General features: G+C 34.0%; 1 protein-coding gene across 1 annotated transcript; it reads right to left on the reverse strand.

The window, feature by feature from the left end:
• Positions 1-21,771: 21,771 nt before the first annotated feature.
• Positions 21,772-22,428, reverse strand: LOC130975655 (uncharacterized). The gene has a single exon (XM_057900414.1). It carries the CDS (start codon positions 22,426-22,428, stop codon positions 21,772-21,774), a length of 657 nt encoding a protein of 218 aa, XP_057756397.1.
• Positions 22,429-22,723: the final 295 nt, after the last annotated feature.

Below are 22,723 nucleotides of genomic sequence, written 5' to 3' on the forward strand. Positions count from 1 at the left end.
CTCAACCGTTGCTCTTTATCCTCTCTCTTTCTTGGCAGCTCCGTCCAACACAGAAAATATTCTCTCATTATTTTTGAGATAGACCATTGTTGATCAATCATCGATAACCAAGCACTCCATACCTGTCAAGTAAATTCACAGCATAAAAACAAATGGTGCACATGTTCCGCACATTTATTAATCCTTTCCCAAGTTCCTCTTTCTTATATTCATTTATGTATATGGGTCCTTCAATTTTCACACCATACCCCCACACTAGACACTACTAATCAAAACACCAACGTCACTCTCAAAAAGGAGAAGAAATCTCCTTTCATTATTATTGTCTCAATCAACTTTCTCCCATACCTACATACATACATACATGAAGAAATGGACGCCTATTATTATTACTGCTTCAATTCATTTTTCAATATCAACCTTATTAGTTAGTTTCCTCATTCTTCACCCTTCTTTCTCTTAATTTCTCTCTCAAAAACACAAGTGAAACTAATATTTTTCTTAATACTTCATTGATTTTATTGTTAAATAACCTACTAGTAATTAGTAATAATATATAAAAGAGATAAAGTGAATAGAGGAAGAACATAGAAAAGAAAAGTAGAGAACCTAGAAAAAATGATTTATTCTTTTCTATGCATAATGTAAACATTGTAGTCTCTTATTCCCCATTTAATACTAGTGAAATGTAAATCTTGTTTAAATTATTAAACATAGCTAATAATAAATGAGGCATGAATTATTAACACATGAATTATCACACAACAATACGTACAAAAATCATAAAAGTTAAGATATATTATTTGGTAATATGATATAGTGTACGTGTAGAAAAGAGAGATGTGAGAGTAGTGTGAAGTTTTCTTGGTTCCCCTGAAAACAAGACACAAAGGCTACAAAGTTGGACCCTCACATGGTACAGCTTATGATAATGCATATCCACACATGACACTCCTACCACCCTTCATTCATTCATGCTTATTGCTTTGGATCACACGTGTACACTTTTTGTCTCAAAAAAAACTATATATTCTTTGTTTCATAGATATTTTCTTTTAATGTTGTTATGTAAATAGGTTTTTAAATAGTTTGATTTGGAATTATTGTCTTCTAATTAGTCATAGATATTCACTTATTACATCGTATCAATCAACATCTTGAACTTTAATATCCTATTACTTAAATACTGTATATAAATGTAATTGTATTAGAAAAACACTAGTATTTTTATTAGTAATAATATTATAGAAGTATAAATTTTTTTAAAATAAATTATATTATAATATTTGATTTTTATTATAACTTGAAAGTTAATAATATTTAATATTCTTATAATAAATATTAAAAAATTTATTAAATGAAAAAATATAAAATTTGTGTTTTATTTTAATTTTTTATAATAAATAATTTATGTGAGTTAGTATTTTTTTTTGTTATAAATACTTTTTGGATAAATAATTAGTTAGGATACCAAAAAATAATAAATATGACCGAAAAAATAACGATATATGAGTAAATAGTTTGAAAATAGTGGCATATTAGTAAATTATAATATACTAGTTAAAAGATCAAAAGAGATAGAGTGATTAGATAAAGAGAGAAAAAAAATTTATTTTAGAAAAAAATTATTTCAACTGCAATAAAAAAAAAGTTATGTGGCATAATATTTTAATTATAATCAAATTAAGAATATATAATAGAATAATTTTAATTATAATAAAAAATATTTGTATGATATATTTTGATTGTTAAATAATTAACTAGTAATTAATGATAATATATAAATGAGAAAAAGTGAGTAAACGGAGAATATAGAAAAAAAAAAAAGAAGAAAGGAGAGATCTGAAAAAGAATTTTTTAATTAAATTGCAATTAAAAAGTATTATATATATATTTTGATTGTGAAATTAGTAATATGTAATAGATTATTAATAGTGTATATAAAAAATAGAATGATAAAGAAGAAAGACAAATAAAGAGAATATATTATTTTAATTGCAATGAAATAGAGTATAATAAGATACATTTTGATTGTGACATTAATGGTATATTTCAATTTTAATTGTAATAAAAAAATATCATATAATATATTTTAATTGTTAAATTAATAACTAATATTAATATATAAAAAAATAGAATAGGTGAAAAAAGATAAAACATAAAAAAAGATAAAAAACCTCTTTAATTTAAAATAAAAAATTTTTTAATTCAATTACAATAAAAATGTATCATGTATTATATTTTTGTTATAAAATTAGTATTATATAATAGATATTAAAATAAAATTAACTACACTAAATTACAAAAGCTACTATATAGTTATCCTATAAGTTAGGTTTTACTTTAATTTGTTCTTCATTTTGTTAAAAAAAAAAAGTGTTCTTCATGTATTTAGTGTGTGGCAATTTTAACTAGAGCAGCAAATACATTTTCAGATTCCCTTACTCAACGTATTTGGCTCAAGCTAAGTTTAAAGCCAAACTCTTTGGTAACGTTTGGTAGAAAGATCAAAACTAAAAAATTGAGATTGAGAAATTGAGACTAAGAGATAGAAACTAAAATAAATCTTAATATTTTGTTTAGTGTAAAGTAGAAGATAGAAATTAGAATAAGAATGAAGTTTTAATTTAATTTGTATAAAAGATAAAATTGTAATTAATTAATTGAAATGAGAATATTTTAGGTATAAAATATTATTAAAGTTTCAGTTTTCGTCTCTAAAAATTTTAGTTCCCTGTACCTCTATTTTTTGGAGGTAAAAATACTGAAATTTTAGAAACAAAGACATAAATTTTAGTACCAATTTTTGAAGCAACAAACATAATATTGAGTCTCAGTCTCTATCCCAATACATTAAAACAAACGCTACCTATAAAACGTGTGCATTTAATTTGTATCGTTTTCTTATTTAGATTCAATAAAGTTGGTTTATGATTGAATCAAGAGCTTTTCATTAGAATATACTTCATTTATAGATGTAATATTTTTTTATATTAATATTAGATTTAGATAATTAATAAAAATAATTAAGATAATACTAAAATATAATTTATAATTTTATTTTTTTTAATTTTATTTATGAAAAAATCATCCGATATTTATAGATGATAAGATAATAAAAAATAAAATTTAAGCCTAAACAAGTAAAATAGATAGGTTTTATATTGAATAATTTTGAGTGAGTTCAATATTCGATTATAAAAAATCTTAACTCATAGAAATAAAAATAAATTTAAATATTTTTACTTTTTAAATCTACGCATAAAATATTACAATACTGTAAGCATAGTCGTAAAATACTCCAAACTTCATTTTTTCATAAATTTTCCATTTTTTGCATAGTTTTTGTTCACTTCTTCAATCCATACTTGCCTTTTAAACTTCAAATAACTCAACAAATACATCAAAGTATCGAATAGGATTAAAATGAATTAAAGTAAGAAAATTAAGGGACTAAAAAACATGTTTTCACTCTTAAACACAATTTAAGAAGAATTCACAAAATCATGCTATTTCAGTGAAGAAATATAAGATAAGTTGATAAAATCTACCAAATTCAATATAAGATAAACCATAAAATTGTAGTTTATCAACCTCTCCACATTTAAACATAGCATGTTCTCATGCCAAACATAAAGAAAGATACAAGAAAGAGGTATCAACATTTATTGAAGGCAAGTAAACTACCTTATATGCGCTCTATCTATACATGCAACTATTCTATCTAACATTATTTAATTATCTATATGTACCTACTTAGTCAAAATAAATCAATTTTCAAGAATACACATATAAACAACTAAGGGCTAAACAATCATACCCAAATCCAATCCATAATTGAATTGGGTCATATAAAAGAATTTACAAACTTTCAAGATAAAAAATAATCATAGGTAGAAACATGTAATTGAGCAATCGAACCCCTTTTCGAATGTGTAAACACTATAGTCACTGAAGTGTTTAGGGTCGATCCAGTCAATTCTCCTCTAATCATACTTTTTAATACTTATTTTTCATCTAACAATCAACAATTATTCAATGCATAGATACAATTATTATGAGGACTTTCCACAAGATTATAATGGGGTTAAGGTCTAGGTAAAGATATATATATATATATATATATATATATGGTTAAGTGAGCTAGAATTTGAACTTATGATAAACTTAGGCTCCCACCAAACATATATAACACCCTATACAATTTTAATACAACACCTAGTTACCCATAGTCTCACTTTTTTCTATACTCATATATTTTTTTGAATCATAACACATATGCATTGTTATTATTACTCTACTTTGTCGCATTTTGTTCCCTTTTTCTTCTTTTCTTTTTCTTCTCTTTTTTTTTTTTTTTGCAACAATGACATAATATATACAAAAGGTGAATACATATATTCTACATAATTAATACATGAGTATATACTCAAATTTTCAAGATTTTTTTCAATAAAAATATAACATACACATTTATCCACCCATCTTTCCAATTTTTTCACACTTAAATGACACACACTCACTATCCTAAGCTAATCATAAATTCAAATTAGGGATATTTATTTTTTTCTGCTTAAGGTTAGTGATGTGCTAACATAAAAAACAAAAGAAATTAAAAAAAAGGCTCAAAGTGGGCTAACAAAAGTAGATGAAATGGTTAGTTATTTAGGTAAGTGAGCTACATAAAACAACAGCCTCAATCATATAAATGCAAATATACATTAAATAATGGACATAAAGAATCAAACAAGTCAAAGATTGCAATTAAAGAAAGAGAATACACACAAGAATAAAGATAGTAGTTATATGATGCAACCACACAATTAGACTCAAACCTCACAAAATTGTGTGTTCTTAGCTCAAAAACCATATTCCACAATGTGTAATTCAAGCAAGTTTCAATAAAAAGTCTCAACTCAAATCAACTGGAATTTCAATGCGCTATATGAAAAGAAGTTTTTTTGAAAATTTCGTTAAATTGACTGTATTTATTCTATATATCTATATATAATGTGATTGGATGGAAAAAGTCAAAAACCCTAAATTCATTTTCTAATTTCAATCAAACCAATCCATCATATATATATATATATATATATATATATATATATATATATATATATATATATATATATATATATATATATGAAATCAAACTAGGTTCAATTATGCACATTCTCCAATCACGAGCACAACTAAAGGCTAGAAAGCATATGTACAAGCAAAAGGTAAAAAGTACAATAAAGTAAAAAGTGTAATAAACTAAGTAAAAAGTATTCAAAATAACAAATTATGTACAAAATATCCAAAAAGACATAAGAAAAACTAAGCTAAAGTGTTTGAAATGGAAATTGTCACCCAAAATAAACATCACCGATGAGTCGGAATCAGGATCACCACCAGCGCAGCCAAGCCCATTCTAGAAGCTGGTCATGGTGTCCTCCATCACTGCCAGAATCTACTTTGCCTTGATTGTACAGTTATCAATGCTAATACCTGTTGAGTTAAGAAATTAACTAAATTAATTAGTGATGACAAACATTATTTTTGGGCAAAATAAATAATTAGTGTTGATTATTTATATCTACATATGAACTAATTGTTTATTGTTGCAGGCCAAATGTTAATAGCCCAAATAGAATATAAAAGCAATCAGCAAGACTATTAGGCTGAAAGCAAAATTAAAAGCCCAAGCAAAAGCAAAGAAAGAAGCCTAAGAAATCAAATCAGGCTAAACGGGTTACATGAACCAAACTGATTCAAACCCGTATCCATCCCACAAAGCTTCTCTTGTAAGGTTGAATTCTTTACTCCTCCAAAATGTGCAACGTATCTCTTCTCTCTGACCAAGTCAAATCAGCTTCAGAAAAAGGAAGAAAGAGAACGAAAGTGAGAGAGCTTCTTCACCAAACACCAAAGAAGCAAGAGAGAGAATGGTTAAGCTTGATACACAAAAATCAAATCAGAAAATCCAAACCAAATCAAGCTTGGGTTAAAGGTAGTCCATCTCATCTTGCTTGCATCAAATCTTCTTCTCCTCTTTCCAACTCTCTGCTCTATCCAAAAATGGCATTCAAGGGAAAGTTGTTCTCTGCCCTATTCTGCTTCACATCTATGGTCACAAGTGATACTTGGGGACCAAATAGTTTTTCAATGGCTAAGATCAAGTTGACCATGAGAAAATTTCTATGGTTACTGCTTAGTGGCTTTCGGTCAAGATGAGGAAGTCAGAGGGAAAGTTTCTTCTCTAAGGATTAAGGTAAAAAAAGTGAATCTGTGGGTTGGTGAAGCTCAAGGCTCAAGGTGTTGACCTTGAAAGAAGAACCAAGCAACATGCAAGGAGATAAAAGAAGCTTGCTGTTCATTCAGAAAGTAAGGAGAGATAACCCAGTGTTTTGAGGTTTTGTTCTGTGAAGAGTTCTCTGAAGAAGTTCCTCTACTTGGACAGTGCTTTCTTTCAAAGAAGCATTCCGCCAAAAATGAAGAACTGAAACAGAGACATGCAAATCTGTTTTATCACATAGCAAAGAGGCTGTTGATGAAGTCAATCTCCTTCATGTTTTACAGATTGTAATGTACTTTTCAATGTTTATCTTTTTGTAATTTCTTGAGAGAAAAGGCATTGTGAGAAAACTCAAGTAAAAGCCATGAGTGGAAAAAGGCTGAGTGAAACACTTGAGAAAAAAGCCTAGAGTTATTTTCAGATTTCTTTAGGTATGTTTATGTCTTGTATCTTGTACTTATGAGGTATCCCTTTCTTAGTTGGGTCAGCACTAAGAGTGAATAGTTAGGTATTAGCATAGCCAATGTCAAGTTAGGTTAGAACTTGAGTGTGAAAGGATTGTGTCAATCCTATGGAATTGGTGTATGTAATACTATTAACTATAGTGAAATTCTTCCATAGTTGTGGAGGAGACTGGACGTAGGTTGCATAGCACAAGGCAACCGAACCAGGATACATGCTGGTGTTAGCTTTTCTCTTCTCTACTGTATTCTGTTTTCTGATATTCATGAGACAAAAATAAATTGTCTCATAAATTTTCGTTGTTGAGTTCAAACAGAATCAGAATTGTAAGATTGTTTAAAAAGGGTTAAAACAATAACTTAAAAGGAAGGCATAGATTCAACCCCCCTTCTCTAAGCATACCACAACCTTCAATTGGTATCAGGAGCTAAGGTCTCAAGAATCAAGCTTAACCGCTTGGAGCAAAGATCCAATGGCGACCAACTTGGGCACAACCACAATTGCCTACACCCTCACTGAAGGCCAGTCAAACAACCGGCCACCTTTCTTCAACGGGAAGAACTACTCCTACTGGAAAGAAAGGATAAGGATCTTCATCCAATCCATTGACTACAACATATGGAAGATCGTTGTGAGCGGTCCAAAGATCCCAACAAAAATAAGTGCTGATGGAGTGGTGACTCCAAAAGAAAAAGCTGAATGGAATGAAGATGATAAGAAGAAGATAGAGCTGAATGCTAAGGCAATCAACCTTCTTCACTGTGCTATCAGCTTTGAAGAGTACCGGAAGGTGTCTAGATGCAAGACAGCCAAAGAAATCTGGGAAAAACTCCAGGTTACACACGAAGGCACCAAACAAGTCAAAGAAACGAGGATTGATATGCTGCGAAAAGAGTACGAGATGTTTAGCATGAAGGATGGAGAAAGAATTGATGAAGCATTTGAGAGATTCTCAATCATAATCAACAACCTTGATGCTATGGGTACAAACTATGCAGAACAAACCTTGGTGAGAAAACTCCTTAGAAGCCTCACAAAAGAGTGGGAAAACACTGCCACTGTCCTAACCGAGAGTAACAACATAAGTCCCATAACCTATGATGAGCTGAGAGGAAAACTCATTGCCTATGAAGCCACACACACAAACACAGACTCAAAGAAAAAGGGAATAACCCTCAAGTCACAAATAGAACCAAAAGAGAGTGAGTCTAGTGATGGTATTTCAAATGACGAGCTTTTGTTTTTTGCTAGGAGATTTAGAAGAATGATGAAGAGCAAGGGCAAATACAAGAGTTCAAGTTCAAAGGAGCACAAGATAGACTTGAGCAAGGTGACGTGTCATCATTGCAAGGAGGCTGGACACTTCAAATCAAACTATCCAAAGCTCAAAAAGGAGGACAAAGGAAAGAAGGAAAGGAAGAGAGTACTCATGGCAGCTTGGGAGGATCTTGAGAATGACTCAAATGAAGAAGAAGAATCTGAAGGAGATGACAAAGGCTGCTTCATGGCTGGAAACAACAATCTTGATGAGGTAAACTATTATGATTTGACCATTGAGGACTTGCATGCTATTATTGATGATCTCACCTTAAACACCTCAAAACTGCTTGACAAATACAATGAATGTAGATCTGAAAGAGATGTGTTAAGAGCTGAAAATGATTTTTTAAAAGAAAAAGTGAAGGAAACTGAATGTGCTTTGGACATCATTGAAGAAAACAGATTTCTAAAATCTAAACTTAAAAAATTAAAAGGAAAGCACATTGTGGATCCTTCTCACGAGTTAATTGCTGAAAATGAAAGATTAAATGATATGATTAAAAGGCTGAATGGTGACTTAGCAAAATTTACTCAAGGTTCTAGTAACTTGGACAAATTACTTGTAAGTCAAAGACCATTATTTGAAAAATCTGGTTTAGGTTACATAGCCAAGGAAGATGCAGTTTCCAACACTTCCTCTATAAAATTTGTGGCTTCTTCATCAAATACCAAATCCAAACCAAACAAATCAGGTATCGGATATGTTTCAACTTGTGAAGAAAAATCTGATGAAGAATACACAAGTGAAGCTGAGCCTTCACCAAGAACTAGTCCGAGTTCAAACGGGCCAGGTTTGGGTTACATTTCGAAAAATGAGGCTGTTTTCAAGAAACCACCATTTTACAACAAAATCTCATATTCGAAAGGTAAAAATGTTCAAAGAAATTCTGGTGAAAATGCTTTTGCAAAGAGGAACAACTTTAACAAAAATCAGTTTGTCAAAAGAAATGCATCTCCTCCAAAAACCAGAAAATTTCAACACTTTAATCATTTCAAGCAATATAACTCACCTCAGTTTCAGCAACACACACCAGAAAATCATTGTGTCAATTGCAAAAAAATTTGATCACTCATATGCACAATGCTTCATTGAAAAGAGAGTTGTAGGAAACAAAGTCTACAATGTTGTTTGTGATTTCAATGTACTTGGGCAACCAAGATGGATTAACTTCAAAGGATCCAAATTAATTTGGATACCTAAGGCTACTTGAAACTCATCATGCAGATTTACCTAGCATCCAAGAACAAAAAGGACATGTGGTACATGGATAGTGGATGTTCAAGGCACATGACTGGAAGGTCAACCTACTTCATCAAACTGAATAAGTATGATGGAGGTTTTGTGACCTTTGGAGATGATGGTAAAGGTAAAATCATAGCTGTTGGAAAAGTAGGTAATGAGCAATCTACTTTCATTGATGATGTACTTTTGGTTTGTGGTTTGAAGCACAATCTTTTGAGTATAAGTCAGCTGTGTGATTTAGGATACTTAGTTGTTTTCAAAAGGCTTGAATGCTGTGTTGTTAATGAAAAGACAAATGAAGTGATGTTTGTTGCCAAGCGTTTCAATAATATGTATGGACTTACTCTTGATGAACTAAAAGATCAAAATGTAGCTTGTCTTCACTCTAAAGAATCTGAAAAGTGGTTATGGCACAAAAGATTGGGTCATGCAAGTATGTTTCAAATAAACAAACTTGTAAGGAAAGAATTAGTAAGAGGCCTTCCTTTGATAAAGTTTGACAAAGACATCACTTGTGATGCTTGCCAAATGGGAAAACAAACAAAAAGCTCTTTTAAACCAAAGGAAGACATCTCTACTAAAAGACCACTTGAGTTGCTACACATTGATTTATTTGGTCCAACAAGAACTCAAAGCCTAGGTGGTAAACATTATGGTTTAGTAATTGTGGATGACTACACTAGGTTTGGTTGGGTTTTATTTCTTGCACACAAAAATGAAGCCTTTTCGGCCTTTGAACCTTTTTGCAAGAAAATTCAAAATGAAAAAGATTTGAAAATCTCTTCTATAAGAAGTGATCATAGAACTGAATTTGAAAATAAATTTTTTGAATCCTTTTGTGAGAAATTTGGAATATCTTTCAACTTCTCTTGTCCAAGAACACCATAACAAAATGGTGTTGTGGAAAGAAGAAATAGAAGCATACAAGAGATGACAAGAGCTATGCTTTGTGAGAGTAATGTTCCAAAATTCCTTTGGGCTGAAGCGGTTAACACAGCTTGCCACATTTTAAATAGAACAATCATAAGGAAATTTTTGAAGAAAACCCCTTATGAACTTTGAAAAGGCTACTCACCAAACTTAGATTACTTGCACATCTTTAGATGCAAATATTTTGTTTTAAATAACAAAGAAAATTTGGAAAAATTTGATCCAAAGGCATATGAGTGTTTGTTTGTAGGATATTCCACAACTAGCAAAGCATATAGGGTTTATCATCAAGATGCTAGAATTATTGAAGAGTCCATACATGTTACATTTTGTGATACTAACTTGGTACAAAGCATTTTGGAAGATTGTGATGCAGGAAATCAAGCTCAAAAGGAGGATGAAGCTGCTCAAAATCATGGAAAAGAAAATTTTGGACAAGCTGAACCAGAAACAGTAAATGCTGAAAATTCAAGAGACAATTTCATTTTATCTCATGAATCTGAAGGAAATCCTGCAGCCAGCAGCGCCCAGAATCCCTTGGTGACTGAATCTGCCTCCAAGTCCACCAGACCTCGTGAGTGGAGATTCTTGAAGAATTATCCTGAGAAATTTGTCATTGGGGACGTCTCTCATGGAGTGCAAACAAGGTCTTCCACTAGAAAGGCAAATGAAGGAACAAACATTGCCCTTCTCTCACAAATAGAGCCTCAAAACGTCAAGGAAGCACTAAGTGACCCCTCTTGGGTTAAAGCTATGGAGGATGAGCTTCTTGAGTTTGAAAAGAACTAAGTATGGACTTTGGTTCCAAGGCCAAGTGGAAAGAAAGTGACCGGCACCAAGTGGATATTTCAGAACAAGTTGGGAGAAGATGGTAGCATTGTAAGAAACAAGGCAAGGCTAGTGGCACAAGGATATGACCAAGAAGAAGGAATAGATTTTGATGAATCCTTTGCCCCTGTTGCCCGAATGGAAGCCATAAGACTTCTCTTAGCTTATGCTGCATTTTGTGGTTTTAAATTATATCAAATGGATGTGAAATGTGCATTTTTGAATGGTGTGATTAATAGAGAAGTATACGTGGAGCAGCCTCCTGGTTTTGAAAATAAAGAGCATTCTAATCATGTTTTCAAATTATCTAAAGCTCTCTATGGTTTAAGACAAGCTCCTAGAGCTTGGTATGAGAGACTTAGCTCTTTTCTTTTGAAAAATGGTTTTCAAAGAGGCACCACTGATACAACTCTATTTATCAAGAATTCTAATGATTCTTTCATTCTAGTCCAAATATATGTTGATGACATTATTTTTGGATCAGCAAATGAATCCCTTTGTTCTGAATTTGGAAAACTCATGACAAGTGAATTTGACATAAGTATGATGGGTGAATTTAATTTCTTCCTTGGGCTGCAAATTAAACAAACTGAAAATGATATTTTCATTCATCAAGAAAAGTATGCCAAGAAATTAGTTAAGAAATTTGGTCTTGAAAATGCCAAACCCATGGAAACTCCTCTACATCCTAATTCAAAATTAGATAAGGGAGAAACTGAGAAAGATGTTGATGAGACTAGGTATAGAGGAATGATTGGTTCTCTTATGTACTTAACTTCCTCTAGACCCGATATTGTGCAAAGTGTTGGATTGTGTTCTAGGTTCCAATCCAAACCAAAAGAGTCACATCTTTCTGCAGTTAAAAGGATCATTAGATATGTTCATGGCACATCCAATTTCGGTCTTTGGTATCCTAAGATTGATGATTTTTCTGCAGTTGGTTATTGTGATGCAGATTTTGCTGGTGATAGAGTTGATAGAAGAAGTACTTCAGGTCTATGCTGCTTCCTTGGAAAGTCCTTAAATGTATGGTCAAGTAAGAAGCAACCAACAGTGGCCCTATCCACTACAGAGGCTGAGTATATAGCTGCCTCTTTTTGTTGTTCTCAGCTTTTATAGTTAAAAACACAGCTTGCTGATTACAAATTAAAGGCTGAAAATATTCCCTTGATGTGTGATAATATGAGTGCCATTAATATTTCTAAAAATTCAGTTTTGCACTCTAGGACTAAGCATATTGAAGTGAAATTTCACTCAATAAGAGAATATGTTCAAAAGGGGGATATTTGCATTCAATTTGTTAAATCAGAGGAGCAATTAGCAGATATTTTTACAAAACCATTAGCTGAGGATAGATTCTGCATTCTTAGGAATTGTTTAGGAATTTTGAGTTATGATTCTTTATTTGAAAAGTGCTGATGTATTTGCTGGAGCTTTTTGTCTCATAAACAGGTATGAGACAATTCTGGGCAGATGATGAATGTTTCCTTCAAGTCAGCGTGTTCTGGACTTATTGCAAGTGAAAAATCAATTTGGGCCAACCTCAATTCAGATCAAGAGTGGTCCAAATGTGTTTCATTAAATCCATATCACCTGAGGGCCCAAATGTGAATGTTATAATTCTTGCTAAAATTTTTTGGTCAGCTTGTGTGCTTTATTTTTTTTAAAAAAGGATTTTCATTTAATATTTTTTGTCCAAATTGATTTTCAGTTTGATTTCATTTTTTAAGGATTTCAAAAAAATTTTAATTAATTTTTAAATCAAATCAAATCTTTCTTTTATGAGGTCATGTCTTTTCAAGTCTTTTCAAATGGTGATGCAGTTGCATGGTTTTGGAAATTTGCTTTTGGGTACGGTTACCAACACTCCCTCTCTTCCCTCCATAACTCCTTCTCTATCCCTTCGGTTTTCACCACTACCCACATCACTCTCTTTCTTCTTAAATCAAAAACCACCAAATAAAGAAGAAAACCATAGCACACAAGCCTCCTCGTGAAAAGCTGTATAAACTTCCATCCAAGCCTTCCACTCACTCACAAGACAAAACCTTCACTCCATCTCCTTCTCCTCCTACCTCTCCTCCACGCTCTGTTCCCATGGCGCGAACCAAGACTACTCCAAGGTACCCTGCTCCTGCCAAATCGACACCACCATCGAAGGCAACACCATCCAAACCAAGTTCCACAAAACCTAGTTCATCCAAGGGTAAGCATCCTGCTATTGAAGAGCCTGTTCCTGAGCCTATAAAGCCTAAATCAAGGTCTGTTCCTGTGCGTTCACAAAGAGGTAACCCTCATCAGCCTCTCAAATCTGTTAGTGAACCAGATATTGATCCATTTACTCACAAATCACACTTCATGACATCTCATTCCGACTTTAACCCCCATCGTTTCAAATCTGCCATGAACCATGATTTCTATGAGGGAGTTATTAAGTATCGCACTCTTTGTCCATTTTTTCTTGCTGATTTACCTGATTTGAAAAAGAAAGGCTTTCCTTTTGTTGAAAATCTGGAATTTTTAGACTGGAATCACCTTTTCAAAATCAAAAAACCAGTATATCCTAAGTTAGTCAAAGAATTTTATGCAAACATGACTTACCATGAAGGAAGTGTGCATTCTTATGTTAAGGGCAGAGACATTATCTTGAATAATGAGACGATTAGTGATTCTTTAAAGTACACTAATGTAGGGCCGTGTGCTTATACATCTATGAAGTGGGATGAAGGTGTTGGTATCTCTTACCATGATGCTTTGGCTCACATTTGTGAATATATTTCCTTAATTGATGGCATCACACCCACTCACAAAGCCCTCGGATATGAACGTGCTCAGTTGCACTGTATTATTAACCACATTTTAATTCCTCAAAGTGGTTCATATCAAAGGGTTTCTTACACGGACACACTTGTTTTGTATGGCCTAATCACTAAAACAGAAATCTCTTTTGCCTACTTGATGACTAGATATATGTTTGATTCTGTTAGAAGTGTAAAAGATAAAGCACTACCTTATGGCATGTTTTTAACTTGCATATTTGAGAATTTTGGTGTTGACCTGTCAAATGAGGATTGTGAAAACAGACATTCATACCTAAAAGGGGGTGGTTCAGTGAAACAGCAAAAAGGACCAACTAGATCTGAGAGAGTGGTTCTAGATGATGATGATGAAGAGTTTATTCCAGATGACTCTCCTCCTCCTTCCACTGAAGGTACTTCTATCTCCACCGGGAAGAAATCTGCCTTGCTGAATGTGGTCAAGGATGTCGCTCAAGAGTTTGTTTTCCAATCAAATCACTTGATTGCCATGAGCAAGGAACAAAGGAAACTAGCTAGCAAGCATGAGAACTTTCTGAAGAAATCAAGGGATAGGGTGGCTGTGCTCATGACCTTCATTGATAACCTTCAAAATGATAAAGACATTGCCACTGATGTTGAAGAGGAAGCTGCTTCGGAGGGGAGTGGTTCTGATGCCTAGGATTTGTCTCATAAAAATTGCTGCGGCTGCTCATCTTTTGTCTCATGAACTCTATTTTATTTTACTTATATTTTGCTTACTTATGTTGTTTTGGATGACTGTAATAACTTTGAACACTGATGTACTTATGGTTGCTTAGTTAGTTATTTTGACTGTGCACTAACCTTTCTTGCAGGATTTCTAGTGATGTTTTTGTTGATCCGCCCTTGATGACAAAAGGGGGAGTAATAGTTATGTTTTTTTTTTCTAATTAGAACTGAACTTTATTTTGCAAATTTCTTTGATTTTACAATATGCTTTTGCTGCTGTCATGATAAGAAATACTGGGTTGAATATGTGTTGCTGGTTATACAGAATCCCTTAGTCAAGTTACATCTTGAATAGCTCTTTTTAAGCTTAATGTAAACAGGAACAAAAAAGAAAGAGCATAAATTCAGGGGGAGCTACTGTTGAAAAAGAAAGGGAGAGCAACACATTAGCAAGCAACATCATTCAAAGGGAGTTTCTAAACCTTACTCAAACTCAACTTCTTTTGATTATTGATTAAATCATGTTTGTCATCAAGGGGGAGATTGTTGAGTTAAGAAATTAACCAAATTAATTAGTGATGACAAACATTATTTTTGGGCAAAATAAATAATTAGTGTTGATTATTTATATCTACATATGAACTAATTGTTTATTGTTGCAGGCCAAATGTTAATAGCCCAAATAGAATATAAAAGCAATCAGCAAGACTATTAGGCTGAAAGCAAAATTAAAAGCCCAAGCAAAAGCAAAGAAAGAAGCCTAAGAAATCAAATCAGGCTAAACGGGTTACATGAACCAAACTGATTCAAACCCGTATCCATCCCACAAAGCTTCTCTTGTAAGGTTGAATTCTTTACTCCTCCAAAATGTGCAACGTATCTCTTCTCTCTGACCAAGTCAAATCAGCTTCAGAAAAAGGAAGAAAGAGAACGAAAGTGAGAGAGCTTCTTCACCAAACACCAAAGAAGCAAGAGAGAGAATGGTTAAGCTTGATACACATAAATCAAATCAGAAAATCCAAACCAAATCAAGCTTGGGTTAAAGGTAGTCCATCTTATCTTGCTTGCATCAAATCTTCTTCTCCTCTTTCCAACTCTCTGCTCTATCCAAAAATGGCATTCAAGGGAAAGTTGTTCTCTGCCCTATTCTGCTTCACATCTATGGTCACAAGTGATACTTGGGGACCAAATAGTTTTTCAATGGCTAAGATCAAGTTGACCATGAGAAAATTTCTATGGTTACTGCTTAGTGGCTTTCGGTCAAGATGAGGAAGTCAGAGGGAAAGTTTTTTCTCTAAGGATTAAGGTAAAAAAAAGTGAATCTGTGGGTTGGTGAAGCTCAAGGCTCAAGGTGTTGACCTTGAAAGAAGAACCAAGCAACATGCAAGGAGATAAAAGAAGCTTGCTGTTCATTCAGAAAGTAAGGAGAGATAACCAGTGTTTTGAGGTTTTGTTCTGTGAAGAGTTCTCTGAAGAAGTTCCTCTACTTGGACAGTGCTTTCTTTCAAAGAAGCATTCCGCCAAAAATGAAGAACTGAATCAGAGACATGCAAATCTGGTTTATCACATAGCAAAGAGGCTATTGATGAAGTCAATCTCCTTCATGTTTTACAGATTGTAATGTACTTTTCAATGTTTATCTTTCTGTAATTTCTTGAGAGAAAAGGCATTGTGAGAAAACTCAAGTAAAAGCCATGAGTGGAAAAAGGCTGAGTGAAACACTTGAGAGAAAAGCCTAGAGTTATTTTCAGATTTCTTTAGGTATGTTTATGTCTTGTATCTTGTACCTGTGAGGTATCCCTTTCTTAGTTGGGTCAGCACTAAGAGTGAATAGTTAGGTATTAGCATAGCCAATGTCAAGTTAGGTTAGAACTTGAGTGTGAAAGGATTGTGTCAATCCTGTGGAATTGGTGTATGTAATACTGTTAACTATAGTGAAATTCTTCCATAGTTGTGGAGGAGATTGGACGTAGGTTGCATAGCATAAGGCAACCGAACCAGGATACATGCTGGTGTTAGCTTTTCTCTTCTCTGATGTATTCTGTTTTCTTATATTCATGAGACAAAAATAAATTGTCTCATAAATTTTCGCTGCTGAGTTCAAACAGAATTAGAATTGTAAGATTGTTTAAAAAGGGTTAAAACAACAACTTAAAAGGAAGGCATAGATTCAACCCCCCTTCTCTAAGCCTACCACAACCTTCAATACCCGTCTGCTAGATTTTTGAAGTACCTATCGGATGGATCTCTTTTGTCTGGCTCAGCGGCCTCATTTCAGCTTGATTCTCGAACCCATTCTCGGTTACTACAGCAGTCGATGCACCTGTAAACTCAGGCGCTACCATCTTTTTATCCTTGCCGGTGCCGTTGCCCTTACCATAGCTCTATTAATGATTGTCTTCTCTGCAGACATCGGTTACGCCTTTTGAGACATCCTCTCCTATGCGAATCGGCCACACACCATAGCCATATTTGCGATCAGGATCTGGATGTTGGACACGTCGATCAATATGATCCACGTCCCTTGCCGAGCCTTCCTTGGTGACCTTGCTGCCAGCGACCAACAGAAAATCAAACTGCCAAACATGCTCTTCGCATTCTTCATGGTAGTGGGATGTGTGCTAGGTTACTTGACCATGTTCCTTCAGAGATTCCCGACAATGTTCCCATTCACGATTAGAAAAGCATGTGACCCTATCTGCACAAACATGAAAGGTTGTTTATTCTTCTCGATGCTTCTTCTAGTGTCCTTAACGGGTGTGGATTTGTCCTGCGTCAAGGACAAGCAGGTATTACCTGAGGAGTCACATGAGCGGGAAGAGGAAGATGATAGTTGGGCGATGGTTACATGTTTCCAGGAAATATTAGAGATGATGAAGGGGCTGAAGAAGCCGATGTTGTCACCGATGGCTATCACATCAATAAACTGATTAGCATGGTCAATATTCTTTATGTACATCTCTGATTGGATGGGAAAGAGGTGTACGGTGGGGAAATAGATGCATCGAGAAAGGGAGTTGGTGCAGTTCTGATGCAAGAAGGGCGCCTCATTGCCTTCATGAGCCAAAAACTTTCTACAACAGCTCAAAATAAATCCGTGTATAAAAGAGAATTAATGGCTATTGTGTAGGCCATCCAAAAATGGAGGCATTATCTTCTCGAACAGCAGTTCACAGTATTCACAGACCAAAAATCTTTAAAATTCCTCCTTGACTAGAAAGTTATAGATAAAGTGCAGCAAAAATGGTTATCCAAGCTATTGAGGTATAATTTTGACATTCGATACAAGGCAGGGACTAAAAATCGAGTTGCCGATGCTCACTCTCCCTTAATCTCACTCAGCCTCCACTAGAGAGTCCAGACTCCGGAGGCAGTGAAGAACTCTCTCACACTCAAAAAGAAACCACCGACCACCGCCACTTCCACCACATGGTTGCTGCCATGATCGCTGACTCTTCCCCCTCCCAAACCCACACTCTCACTCTCTCTCATTGAAAGTATGAAACGTGCAAAGGGGAGAACGTGGCGTCTCAACCTTCTCCCTCTCACTACACGATCGCCGTCTCATCGCCGCCTCGTCTGCGTTGTCTGTACCTTTGTCCGCACCTGTTGCCTCCATTCACGTGTAGTCCCTGCGCCGTCACTGCGTCCGCCAGCTCCCGCACCTTCACTGCAACCGGATCCAGAAGTGACTCCAACAAGAAGATGGCCAAGCAAGCAGAAACGAAGAGGAGGAGCATGAAAGAAATGGCAAGGAGGCTAGAAGTGCAGAGCATGATAAAAACCCTGTTGGATCTGTAAGCGACGATAAGGATAGGTCTAGTTCTGTGACTATCATCGACTCTGATGTCCTCAATTGTTGCATTTGCTATGAACCCTTGACTTTCCCTGTTTTCCAGGTTAGTTTCCCCCTTTTATATTCGATTTGGGCTTGAGCAATGATCATAATTGCTATATTAGAAAGAAATCATCATAATCAGAACCATTTGAGACCAAAGAATAAATAATTTTAGGATTTGAAAACTTAATTTATTTCTTTGTTTATTATGAGGCTATTACTAACTGCAATGTTCTTTGATTATTTCAATTTGTTGACTCATGTTTCTAATTCTGTTTTTCTTTTTGTGATTGTGTTTTTTTTTTCATGATTATTATTATTTAGGGTTGATTGATGCTGTTGATTATTAATTGATTCTATTTTGATTATCGATTAAAGGTTTAATTACTCGGTTGGTTTCTATACTTTCGCAAAATTTTTAATTAGGTCCATATATTTTTTTCTTTTATTGAATTCTTGCACAAATTTTTTATTTAATTGAGTCTCTATACTTTTTTTCTTTTTATTTAGGTCTCTGTATCAATTTATTTTTTTTAATTAAATTCTTATATAATTAAACCAATTATTTTTAAAAAGGACTTAATTAAAAAAAATTTTGGTGTGGAAACCAAATTAAAAACAAAAAAAAATATAAAAACTTAATTAAAAATTTTATAAAACTATAAAAATCAACAAAATAATTAAACTTTGATTAAAATATGCATATAACTTTTTTTGGTGTTAAAGTTTTGGTTTTGTGATTAAGTTGAATTGTCTCGCTTGTAATTGCACATTTTAATCATTTTTGAATAAAAAGACCAATGGCTATCTTTCCATTGTACACGTAAAGGAACGTCCAAGCTCATTATTCATGTTGGCTCTTGAATGAACTTTTTGAGCCACTTAGTATTCATTGTCAAGTTTCCCTTCCTGTTTCACTTCATACCACGGGTCACTATATTTGTGATAAAAATAAAATATTTATATATCAGCACAAATTTAATTCTGTACAGTATAATTCTCCTATTTTTTTATAATAACAAAAACATTTATGGTTCCAGTAAAAAAAAAAAACATTTATGGTTACATTACTGCTGCTCACAGCTTACAAAGCAAGCTTCTATTTGAATTTGGTATTATTCAAATATCACATTAGGTTAACACAGTTCCACAAAATTTAAAAAAAAAAAAAGACAGTGAGTTTTACAAATCTCCTGATTTTATATATAAAAAGAATATAAAAAAACAGAAAGAGCACAATTTAAAAGCTACTTGTTAGTTAATTACACACGAGAATTTTAAAACGAGAATTTGATAGAAATTATTTTTTTTATGGAAATTACGGTGGTGTATTAACTAAATATTGAAAATGTAGGTGTATTTTTTAATGCTGAGATTCAGTTTTAACATGGTGGGAGCGTGTTGACAGTATTTCAGAGATATGTCAGGCAATGAAAACACACATGTGGACGTGGTGAAGTGGGTTAGAGGGACGTGTGGCACAACCTTGCCAACACGTAGGGGACGTATTGCCTCTGAATTTGGCCAGTCCAACAGAGTTTTCGCTCCTTTTCAAGGAGCATGGAGCAACACGGAGGGGGTCGTGTTGCAGGCGGTCTGCATGCAGGGGACAGACCCCCTACTCCGGTAATCAGCAACGTTCAAAGCCCCTTTATAAATTGAACTTCTGAACCATTTCTCATGCATGAATGCTTCATATGTTTATTGTGAAAGGAGAAGTTGAGAGAGTGAAGATAAGTGTAAGAGTGAAGATAAGTGTTTTTGTGTTGTTGTTGAATGCTTCACAATTTGATCGTGATAGAAGAAGTTGAGAGGCCGAAGAAAAGTGTTAGAGTTAGGGTTGTTTAAAAAAAAAATTATATAAAAAAAATTTATTAATTTATAGTGTTTAAAAATGGTACGTAATTATTCAACACCTCAAAAGCATATCATTAATTATTTAGATTATCCAGTTTATGTAAGTTTATAAAGTTTATTATTTTATGTATTTAAATTTTTTTCAATTTATGTTGTTGTTAGTAATAATATATGAAAATATAATATTATTATTTTAGTGTCTTTTTTTAGTACTATTTACGAATAATATTTTTAGTTGTCTAATATTATAATTATACATGTTTTGTTTTATATAAATGTAAATATTATTTAATTTTTTTTTGGAATATAAATGTTATGGAAAGAAAATAATTTCTGGTTATATATGTTCGTCTGTTTTTTAATATAAATATTATTATTATATTGGTTTTTAATGTATTTTCAAAAATAAATATTATTTGTACTAATTATATTTATGTATAATATTTAAATAAGTAAATATTTTTTAAAAGTCTCTCTCAGTTGCTAAATTTTTATTTGGCAGTCGATAAAAAAATGAAACTGAAAATAATAATTTTAAAAGGCACTCACTAATTTTTTAAAAGACGCACCAAGTGCTCTTAATGGATGAATAAAAATAATAATATTTTATATTTATGTAAATTATAATTATAAATATTTTTTTTAATATTTTTTATTTATTTAAACTAATATTTAGTGAACAAATATGTTTTTGTTGAACTAGCCAAGCAAGAATTTGATGGTTCGTAAACTGAATCCGCCGATGACGTGGAATCCGATGGTTGAAAATTACTTACGCTCAACAGGATTCTATCACGTTTCTAGAATTGGGTTGATAAGAGGATTTTACCCCTTATTAGCTGCTTTGGTGGAAAGGTGGAGGCCAGAAACTCATTCGTTTGTATTGCCGGTGGGTGAGGTTACTGTGACACTGGAAGATGTTGCTCATATATTTGGCTTACCCATTGATGGAGAGCCTGTGAGTGGATGGACAGATAGTAGTAGCGACTTCGTACAGAGCCAGAGCATCGCGATATTCGATTTATCAAACCTCAAACATCTCGTTCCGTCTATCAAACCGGTGCACAACTATATTCCCAGCACGTTGCATGTTTGCTTCTATCCGCTGTTGTGCAAATACAGAGTAATTAAATCCAGCACGCTTGCGTTCGTGAGTCTCGGCACTCTTCCGCGTAAAAAGTTCATTTAACCGATAATACGTTGCTCGGACAAGCGCCAACACAGGAAGGTTTCGGGCACCCTTCAAAACTGAATTAATGTACTCCACAAGGTTCGTCGTCATATGGCCCCATCGATGACCCTCATCAAATGCCAATACCCAGTGTCTAAGTCAAATGGCATCGCACCACTGGGCATATGCCTCACCTCGCTCTTCCAACCTCTTGTAATTGATGTTGTATTCCTCCACTGTCCTTGAATACCCTATGTTGACAACAAGTATTTGCAAGTGCGGTACTTTGAATGCCCTTAAGAAGTTGCTACCGATGTGCCTTATACAAAACATTCACCATGCTCTCGGAGGTTGCCAATCACCACCAGAACAATTTACTGCTGCCTGGATTGACTCATGTCGATCTGAGATCATACTGACACCGTCTTTTCTAACAACATGCCTTCGTAGATTCTTTAGAAAGAAGTGCCACGCATCAGCTGTCTCGCCCTCCACCAGGACAAAGGCGATAGGCACAATGTTCTGGTTTCCATCTTGTGCAATAGCAACTAGAAGTGTACCTTTGTATTTTCCGTAAAGATGTGTGCCGTCAACTTGAACTAGAGGCTTGCAATGCTTGAATGCCCTAATGCATGGATTGAAACTCCAAAATACGCAGTGAAGTATTTTGACACCATCCGCCTCCTCAGTCCCGTTGTACAGTAGTTGTGTTTCTATTTGAACTATTGAGCTAGGCATTTTCTGAGTCATGACCGAGAGCCACCATGGCAAAGCTTGATAAGAATCCTCCCAACCACCGAAAATTTTGGCTATGGACTTCTGCTTTGCCAACCAAGCCTTTCGGTAACTGATGGTGTAGTTAAACCTTGACTGGACTTCTGCAATTATAGATTTGACCTTGATGGACGGGTCACTCTCAACCAATGGCATTATAGCCTCTGCAATTGTGTCCGAGTCTAACTTGGAATGATCCTGTGAAATCGTTCCCATGGTGCATGTGTGCTTGCCGTTGTATCTCCGTATCTCCCAACAACCTTTTTTCCGTATCAAACTGGCTCGGATAAGCCAGTCGCACCCACGCCCATACGTCTTTCATTTTGCATAGAAAGTCAATAGTTCGGACTCGTAAACATTGTAGTCGACTCCTCTAGAGATAGTGTAACTTCTGATTGCTACGACGACGGGCTTTCTAGAACTATACTCCATTTCTATCCTGAACTCTTCGTCCTTAGGATCAGCAACACCTATAAAAAGCAGAAATAATCATTCATTGATCCATCCGAAA

Source organism: Arachis stenosperma, chromosome 4 (genome assembly GCF_014773155.1).
Source record: "Arachis stenosperma cultivar V10309 chromosome 4, arast.V10309.gnm1.PFL2, whole genome shotgun sequence".
Taxonomy (NCBI): Eukaryota; Viridiplantae; Streptophyta; class Magnoliopsida; order Fabales; family Fabaceae; genus Arachis; species Arachis stenosperma.